Genomic DNA, 10,013 nt, shown 5'->3' with positions numbered 1-10,013 from the left:
ACTTCGGAGCTTTCAAAGAAAATTTGGACTTCAAGTAACCTTCGAAGCCAAAATAATCCAGATTTGGAGCATCAATTGTGCCCTTCACATCATGGCACCCATTTAAATGAAACAGATTCATTCGCCAAGCATGAATGTTAATATACTTCAAATTGAAGCATTCTATCGAGATCACAGCCTGAAGAGGAGATTTTGTTGAAACAACTATAACAGATTCCAGATTCACAGCTCTGTGCACGTGAGTTATAGAAGCCTTGCAATGCTTGATTTCCAAGGATTTCAAACTAGCAGACAAGGAGAGCGAATGCAATTCTCAATATCTACTAAGGGAATTACGCCTAGCACCAACTGTGGAAGGATAACTTGATACACAGCTAATTTCAGCTGCATCAATGAGCCACTGTCTTTTGATACTTCCCTCTGCATGTTGCAAAGCTGCTACAACTTCTACAAGCACGTCCCATATGCCTGAAAACAAGCCGCATTATGGATATAATTATATAAAGCTTGGGAAGATCATAAACGTGATTTCTTTAAATATATGATAGGAGTTGTACTAGGGTGAGAAAGGCAGGTGTGCTAGGTGAGTGAATTTGTTAAAACACCATGATATCCATACTGTTTATATCTAGTGTATTAATTGTTTAAAGCAAGAGGGGTATACTTGGTCTTCCTACATAATGGTTCTCAATGAGGCACAAGTTTCTATATGTAGATTACCATTCTGAGAAAAAACACGGTCATTCAGAGTAAAATATATGCATGTATTGTAGATTTTAGTCAAAATACTAACCATCGGATTCAGTATTCAATATCAGAGCTTTTAGTCTTCCCAGCTCAGTCAAAGGGATGGAACCAATTCTAACTAGCTTAGTTTTGGCTTGAAATTTTTTTTTTCAGAACTTCTAGAAGCTAGCCATCTCTTTGTTGCGGGCCTTCCTGTGAAACCTATGAGGACAATGCAATTAAACAAGTTATCACATATGTGACAGAAGGTCGACTTGTATTCTTGTATATTATCTGTTAAAATGAAGCTGTATTGATGCAATACTAGAGCCAGATATATTTTCTAAGAAAACAACTTCTACTTAATTTGTATACATTTATCAAATTTACAGACTCATTATCTTGACCAGCATATTCATCAAACAACAAGCAATTAATTTTTTTTTTGAAGAAACAGCATAGCATAGAAACACATTATCAGCATACGCTTACCTGTAGGGGATCCACCAACCAATGTTTCAAAGCCTTTCCTAAGCATGTAACTGCCTCAGACCACTCCTTCAAAGAATTTAACTGATCTACTCCTACCACGGCAGCCAATTGCCGTGCAGCTAACAAGGAAAACCACCTCCCTGCATTTTTCTATGATGGGATATGTACTCAAGAGAATCAAGAGAAGCCTCGTCTAAACACTTGTAGAGCAGGTAACTGATCTATACCTTCTGTTCAAAAGCTGCCTGCACTTAGGTTAGCGGAAGCCTGTCAAGCACGATCCCAGCACCTGCTCCCATAGGGTTAACAACTCCAAGCATCCCTCTGAAATGGACTAAAGTAGGGTAAAGACTAGAATAGCATTTTTTGAACAATTCTAGTAGACTCTTTACACACTCAACTTCAATAGCATGCACCCCTTCATCCAGTATGCAGGCTAGAAGACTGCCTGCCCCTATGCATGATGCCATCAATAAGCTGTGATAGAAAGTGCCAGATCTTTTGACAGACAGTAATTCAGAAATGAGCTCCCTGTAACCATTTACTAAATGGCTGACTTCAGTCTCATCCATCAATTCTACTCTTTGGCAGAAAGCCAAAACAATGGGAGTTGCAAGACAAGATCCTACCAACAAAATTATCACAGAACCCCCAGAGTAAGAATCAGAGCTTGAACAAATCTATTCATATGCGGAACCCAAAATACCATAACATCTTTTATCTTGAAATTAGCATCATGCACCCCAGCTCTGTACATTGCACCAACAGAACTCGCCAAACCAAGAACAAGTCCAGCAATACCCCAGATATCTTCGAGAAAGTTATCCCAGTTCTCATTTGACAACTCACCAGTTATACTTGTATCTATATCATATCTGCTAGGTGGGAAATAAGAGAGACTTTCCAAAATATCAGGAGCCACTTGAGTGATCTCACTTATCATACGTAATAATGCCTTAACTATGTCACCAAGCAAATCCCTTTCTGATAACTTGTCTGAGTCTTTCACCGTGCTAGAATTATCAGCGGCATCACCCCTGGTAAGAAGATCTTGGCAAGAAAACCCCAAGCCAACCCCACAGGCTCCTTTGACAAGGGTGCTTTTGCTACTACACATCACCTGAAGGCATGCCATATCTGTGAAAATGACATCCAGATAAACAAACCTATTCTAATGGATACTTATCATATCAAAATATTTGTGTGATCTAGGATCAGAGGCAAGGAAAAGTGGGGAGAGCAACACTAATATAAAAAAAAATAAGAAAGAATTAAATAGCATCAAATAACTCTACGTACCTCAACAAGTCTCGCGATATTCCCAAACTTCTGCTTATGATCAGTAACATGTAGGCGACTTGAGATTAATCCAAGAGAAATTGCAGCAGACCATTTGCGGTGTTCATGCTCAGGCTGGACCAACCAATTCAATAGAAATTTTGAAGCAGCTGCTTTTACAGTATGGGCAGACGGAGGCAAGACCTGACAAAGAGCCAAAACTTAAGGCTTGGCAGAGTAAACAGCCACTGATTACTGTAATAATTTAAACCTGGCAAGAAAGAATAGGTCGGAACTACAGGAGACACTGAAGATCAGTGACCAACATTCGTCTACCTTTTTTATTTTTTGGTTGCTTTTCTGGGCAAGTTGAAGCTTTAGTTTAATTGGATAGTGCTATCCATTTATCACTCTAGATCTTTCTTACTCCTATTCTTTACATATATCATACCACAGTTTTAGGAATCCCACAGTTTTAAGGTGTTCATCTAGTATACTTTCAGTGCATCTAGAAAAGCAGATCTAGGGAGAGTCACTTCTGCTATTTTTATCATACTCTCCGCATTTCCAGTTATATAAAATGATAAAAGTCGGAACAAATTCAGAAAAATTGAGGGCATATTTATTAAAGCAAACTATAGAGTGAACCTTCAGAATGTCACCAGCAGCTTTAGTGGTTTTATCCAAGACGATAGATGATACTTTAGCATCAAAGGACAGGTTATCTGCCCTCAGCCAATGCCGCATGAAGGATTTCCATGACTCCAGTGAAATAAGGGCAACAAAAATATTTCTTGAGAGCTGAAGGGATGAAGCTAGTTCCAGATGACCTACTGTTCCAGTTACCTAGGTTGAACACTGATGTTCTATAGCATCAACTGAAGATGTCCTACTGTTTCTATCTGGTGCCTTATTAACCCAAATAAGCACAATGCCTACTCCAGATGACCACAGTAAACATCTCTAATGGTGATAAACTAGAATGAAAGCATGCAGCTTTTCCAAAAAAGGACACAGGATACATTAAAGTCCCTCAGATCATCAACCGTGGATGACATTCTTTACCCCAACATTCTTTTTTTGTACGTTTATTCCAGAAGAAGATTATCTTTCTCTGGTCCGGTAGTTTTCCATAACCCATGGATGGCATACTTGAATGTAAGGCTATTTGGTGCAAAACCTACTTTCATCATTCTATCTTGTAACTTCAACAACTTGGCCATATCACCATCCTGACACAAAATTTTGACAAGTTCATTGTAACTTTCAGAATCAAAAACTTGAAATTCTTTGGCAAAGAACCTTAACAATGATTCTGCTTTAGCAACATCCCTTTCTTTGCAGTGACCCTTTATCAACGACCTGCATATTTCTGAATCTGGCGGCAAACCAGATTCAACCATCTCTTTCAGTAACGACTCACCTTCCACTGTTCTGTTTATACGACATAGACAGCATATTAGAGCTTTATATGTGATAAGATTGGGTTTGATGTTCTTACAAACCATCTCGGCTTTCAAAACCTTTGCCTCAGTCACATTATTGCTCTGGCAGAGGGACTCCATCAATTTGTTATAGATAACCAAATCAGGCAAATAACCATCTTGAGAACTTCTTTCTAATAGACTTTTAGCTGCAAACGGCCGATTTTCTTGACACAATGCAACTATTAGATAATCATAAATGTGGCGAGAAATAGACACTTGAAACTGTTGAAGCTCCACTACCAAATTCAGTGCAGAGAGCAACTTGCCTTCTTTGCCATATCCTTCTGTGACCATCCTACAAGTGAAATCATCTGGATGAAGACCATTTTTTATCATCTCATACAACAATGACTTACTCTCTGGCAGCTTCCCCTTGTTGCAATAACCACCAATAAGAGTGTTATACGAGACAATGTCTGGATCCAACCCTCTATGAACCATCCGATGAAAAAGCTGATGAGCCTCCCTCACATTCCCTTGTTTACAAAGACCGTGCATCAAGGCAGTGTACGAAACTAAATCCGGCATCACACCCCTCCTAAACATGATCTTATACAAATAAAACGCATCTCCCAACCTTCCTTTCCTACAATAGCTACTAATCAGAGTATTATAAGTCACGACATCGGGATCAAATCCTTCTTCTTCCATTCTATCCAAAAAAGCATTCATTTTCGCAACATCTCCATCCTTGCACAAAACATTAGTCAAAATATTAAAAGTATACACATTTGGGTGTACCCCAATCCTTCCCATATCCTCATACACCTCCCAGCACTGATCCAAACAATTCAACCTCACTAACCCATTCATAAGACAATTGCAAGCAATCACACTCGGAACAAATCCGACTTCTAGTGTCTTCTTAAAACTGATAAAACCATCTCTAATCATACCTGCTTTCACATAAGCCTTAATGAGCATGTCAAAGATAACTGGATCCCAGTTACAATCTTGAGCACAAACAACCAAACTATGAAAAATGTCATCTTTGGATGACGCACCCACATCCCTAACCAGCTCTATCAATTCACACAACAATTTCATAGCCTGGGGAAACTTTCTAGAGCAAGCTAAAATATGAAGAGCAATGCAATAGTTCTGGGTGGTGGGTCTGAGGCCCAAACCATGCTTGACCCAGTTGAAGAAAACAAGAGCTGAGGAGTGATCAGATTGGAACCTGAGGAGAACCCTTGAGATTTGTTGACCACCCAGATGGGGAAGAAGGGGTTTGAGGTGGTTTTGGAGATGGGAAAGATGGTGGTGGGTCTGTTGTTGCTTGAGGGCTGAGCAGATGAGATTGACTATGTTGTTGGGGTTTTGGGTTTGGGGGAGAAAATGGTAAAGAGGGTTTGAGATTGATGTGGAGGGAGAGTCTGGGATGGTCTGTAGAGAAGAAGAAGAAGAAGAAGAAGAAGAGAGAGTTGAGATTTTTAGTATGAAACAGATGTTAAAGAATGGGTTTTTGGTTTGACAGGGAGAGTAGAGTGAAGCTCGATTCATTGGTACCAGAGAGCAAGGAGTGTATGCTGTTCCGGTAGTAGAGTTGTGGTTATATAGCACAGCACACGCTTTATGAGTAATACTAAGGGCAATCTAATGTTCTTATTTTCTACTCTCAAGTTCGGATTTTTAAGCACTTGTGAAATTATTGAAACTCAAAAATTTCAATTTAATTTTTCTTTTGCCATTTCTCAATCTAATTATATATATATATATATATATATATATATATAATTTTTAAAGTTGGAAAATAATAAAATTCATTAAAAATATTTGTTCAAGGTTTTAAATGTTCCGTCATTTGGATCACTTTCTAAAAATCATTTTCAATGAATGGTAGGTTTGTGACACAAGAGAACCTCATAAAATAGTGTTGATAAAGTTTAGCATATTGTTATACAAACTGCATGAGAGAGGAGTACCACTGCAAAACTAGTAGCAAGAAACATACCCCGGTAAAGTTGAGATGCATTAGCCATGAAGAACGCTTCATAAGTAAACTGTAAACTCTCATATGCAAAACTTTGGGAAATAGGTTTTGAACCACCTGAATCAGTATTAATACTATTGTTAACATTGACAACATCCTTCAACAACAAATGATTTCGAAGAAACAAAGCTGTCCATGCAACATATTGTTGCAATGAAAATACAGTCTCACGAAACGACATTGAAAGAATGAAAGCTTTGTTTTTTTTTTTTTTTTTAAATCGAGAATCAAGCCTAATATTTTATTTAGTTCATACAACCATAATAAATACAAACATAGTTTTGATTCAACAACCAAAAGACATCAGCGACTACATGAGACTTGTGGATTCCTTGTAGAGCATCAATCTTGAGATGGTTTCTCTATCTTAGCAGAGAAATTTTGAAAAATTACCACTTTTAGGTCTCCAATTTGATTTATAACCTGATTTTCTAAAAAATTGAAAACGATCTTATAGAGAGATAAAAAGTCCCCTTATCTCTTTCTAACCTAACTTTCTAGCAACACTAATCTCTCTCTCTCTAACAAAAGACCTTTCCATCATCTTGGCATCATTGTTTGCTTCTTCTCTCCAATGAATGCCAAAGAAGCTCGTTGTCTTAATCTTTCTCCCAGGTTAAAACCAGTTTCAATTTTCATGTATCTTCCTCTTTCTTTCTACTTTTGTGACCTGAATCAATTTAGTTATAAGAAATATTGTTGTTCTTTTTTATTTTACGGAGTCTTTTAACAATCAAGGGAGGGGTTTAACATGTCCAATTGAAAAGATTTCCTAGATATGTTGAATATGATTTGAACGTGATATGAAATTGAATCATCATTTGAACATGGTGATTGAGAAATTGTTCACGTCATACTATCCAAAACACAATTGAATTCTAACCATATGCCTACAGTACTTTAGTAATTTGCTTACTTATCGTGATCTCCTTTATGTCTAATCAAAATGCTTTTTTTTTTTTTAACTTTCAAATTCTGTGCCTTCACTTCTATTTTTCTTCATTGCAAGCAGAGACCATACACGGTGAAGCTTTCTAGTTTCTACGATAAGAGAAGTACAAATGTTAATGAACAAGTCAGGAATAATTATGACTTTTTTTATCTCTCTAAAAGGTCCTTTTTTTATCTTTTTAAAAAATTAGGTTATAAATCAATTTAAAGACATAAAAGTGGTCGTTTTTCAAAATTTCTCGTCTTAGCAGATAGTGCTTTTGTTGGAGATGGTGGTGCCTTAGCAGATGCTTCTGCCTTTGAAGGAGACGTACGGCTCGACCTTTGCTATCCTTTACCCCATAACTTTTTTCCCCAAGAAAAAAAATTGTTCACAACCATAATTCGTCACCCAAAACTTTTGACTATAGCACACGATATTTGACCAGAACCGTTTGTTCTTATTTATAAGCACTTTTTGAACTGACGGAATTCAAAAATCACAATGCAAAGTTTTTCTACGATTTTTCAAATTCATAAAACAATAAGATTATCAAAAAATTTAAATCATTGGAGTTTTTGTTGTTCCATCAATTGAAACATGTTCCAAATAGTATGCTCTAGTATAAATAGTGAGCTTATGGTAAGAATTTCAAGAAAGCATGATGTTAACAAAGATTAATATGTTTCGACATACCATTACATATTTACTGCAAGTTAACCGCGCGCCATAGTATTTTCTCAATGTGCTAAAGTACTAAACCATGTCAAGTCAATAACTATACAAGTGGGGTCAATTCTCATGTTTGTATAACCTCGAGATGGGCGGTGGGTTCCCGGTTGTGATGGCCCCCTTCCCTTCGGGGATGTGGGAGGGTGCTTGATGCCCCAAATCGGCTATTGCAGATGAGCTAATATAGCATAATCCTCTATTTATATAAAAATAAAATAAAAAATAAAAAAAAATGCTCCTATATCTTTGTTAGAGCAAATCACTCTCCTACATTGATTTCCTCCCTCTCCACAATCAAAACTGATTGTGTAACCTCTCCACAATCAAAACTGATTGTGTAACTGTAGATTAGTTTTGAATATTTGTATTTATAGCATTGAATTCTGTTGGTAACAGTAGAGCAGATCTTAGCCATATAATTGTACAATTGTAGACATACAGATCAAGGGATTGGGCCGGCTGCCCAGAATCTTGCCGTTCCACTTCCGGCTATCTCATTTACCTTGACAATACCCTTGTCTCTTGGTGTTCCAAAAAGCAACCTACCATTGCTCGCTCCAGTGCCGAATATGAATATCGATCCCTTGCTCATTCCAGTGCTAAGACAACTTGGTTAGGCTTCTTACTATATGAACTTGGTGTCCATAATCAGTACCCCATTCGGCTTTACTGTGATAACCTAAGTGCCACATAAATGGCTTCTAATCCGGTCTTTCACGCACGCACCAAGCACATCGAGTTAGATTATCACTTTGTTCGTGAAAAGGTCGCACTTGGGAGTCATCAGGTTCATTTTGTCCCTTCCGTTGATCAACCAGCTGATCTTCTTACTAAACCACTTCACAAGCAGCGGCATAATCTTCTGTGTACCAAACTTATGCGTCCTGAGCCGCCCAGTTTGAAGGGGGGTGTTAGAGCAAATCACTCTCCTACATTGATTTCCTCCCTCTCCACAATCAAAACTGATTATGTAACCTCTCCACAATCAAAACTGATTGCGTAACTGTAGATTAGTTTTGAATATTTGTATTTATAGCATTGAATTCTGTTGGTAACAGATCAAGGAAAATCAATTTCAACAATCTTGCTTTAGGAGAGGATCTGTAATGGCCTCTGCTCCCATTGCAAATAAGCCATGCATATTGAAATTTAACAAGCAAAGGAATGAAGGATCATACATAATTGACTAAAGCCAACCAGTTTGTCCTTCGGAAAGAAACAACAAGCTAGCAGCAAGTCCAAAGAATTAACGCCCAATTTTCATAGCACACCACAGCACAATTACATTCGAGCAAACAAAGAAGGGCTCCACTGATAATACAGGGGAAGAAGAAATCCATGTCACATAGAAATTAGAATGCTCCCAACACAACACACTTCATCGTGGAATATACACATGCAGCATTGCTACTTGGTAGTTGCTAGGTTGTAATGACCGATGCTAGCTTAACTTGCAGAACTAGGATTAATCCAAACTGAAATAAGCAATGGAAATAAAGTTCAGCGATATATATTTCAATGATGTCAAATATCAAATACATGTATAGAATGATTAAGGAATGATTCCTTGCCGTTAGACTTACAACAGCAAACAGATAACTTCCATCATACACAAGCCAAAGTCTCCCTATGTCGATAATTCTGTTGCTGAACTCGTAGTTTGGAATCATTAACACCGGGCCTGGTAGTTGGCTAGCTCAAAAGATTTTAAGATGTTGCTATTCAGATTATAAGAGATCACTTTATCACGAATATGCAGCAAGCCAGCAACAAGGGCTAACTTTCATCTCCTTCAATTTCCTCTCGAGTAAAGTAAGAAAGAGAATAACAAATCTCTATTTGCGGTATGAAAACGGCGGGAAGGAAGTGAATATGGGATCAAGATCCTCCATCTCCAACACTTCAAGGCCATACTTACCTTCTGGTCGGTCCGTTAATGATCTGAGGGAATAGAGCACCTTGTAATGAGGTGATTTGGAAGCCTGACCGAGGAGGATACGTCGTTGACCAGAAGCAGCAGGAGCTGGAGGAATAAGCTAATGTGGAAAAACTGCAATAGTATGGGGGTTTACGTATGTGTTTCTTCGAGGGGACAACGTACATAAGAAGAGGCCATTACGTACAGGACTGGATGATCATGATGTCATGTAGGTTTTGAACCAAGCTAAGAGAACTGCAGTTGGGTGAACCACACGCTACAAAGTCAGATAGACTTTGGTTTCCATGGGTACTTCGACGGTCATTATCAAGATCAAAAGGGATGAAAGAATAGGCAATGGATTTACTGGGGAAGACAGCGGAGATGGAGGAAGAATTTGGGGTTGTTGATAAGACAGAGCCAATGCTTGGACGTGCATTTGAATCGGACCAGAGG

At 38.1% G+C, this 10,013-nt stretch overlaps 1 protein-coding gene across 4 annotated transcripts; it reads right to left on the bottom strand.

Annotated features, from left to right (window-relative positions):
• Positions 1-328: 328 nt before the first annotated feature.
• Positions 329-5,527, bottom strand: LOC133726628 (pentatricopeptide repeat-containing protein At5g40400). Of its 4 annotated transcripts, none has more exons than XM_062154219.1 (5): positions 3,145-5,527; positions 2,518-2,700; positions 1,219-2,355; positions 794-948; positions 329-468 (listed from the first exon to the last, which is right to left on the bottom strand). In XM_062154219.1, the coding sequence occupies exon 1, from the start codon at positions 5,484-5,486 to the stop codon at positions 3,585-3,587; it is 1,902 nt and encodes a 633-aa protein (XP_062010203.1). In that variant the 5' UTR covers positions 5,487-5,527; the 3' UTR covers positions 329-468; positions 794-948; positions 1,219-2,355; positions 2,518-2,700; positions 3,145-3,584. The 4 variants fall into 4 exon arrangements, with proteins under 4 accessions (XP_062010203.1, XP_062010201.1, XP_062010202.1 ...); XM_062154217.1 differs by having other exon boundaries at positions 1,219-2,338; XM_062154218.1 differs by having other exon boundaries at positions 794-939; positions 1,219-2,338.
• Positions 5,528-10,013: the final 4,486 nt, after the last annotated feature.

The sequence above is a fragment of the Rosa rugosa genome, chromosome 1 (genome assembly GCF_958449725.1).
Source record: "Rosa rugosa chromosome 1, drRosRugo1.1, whole genome shotgun sequence".
Taxonomy (NCBI): Eukaryota; Viridiplantae; Streptophyta; class Magnoliopsida; order Rosales; family Rosaceae; genus Rosa; species Rosa rugosa.
The sequence above is the reverse complement of the archived record's forward strand: the minus strand, read 5'-3'. Positions and strand labels throughout refer to the sequence as shown.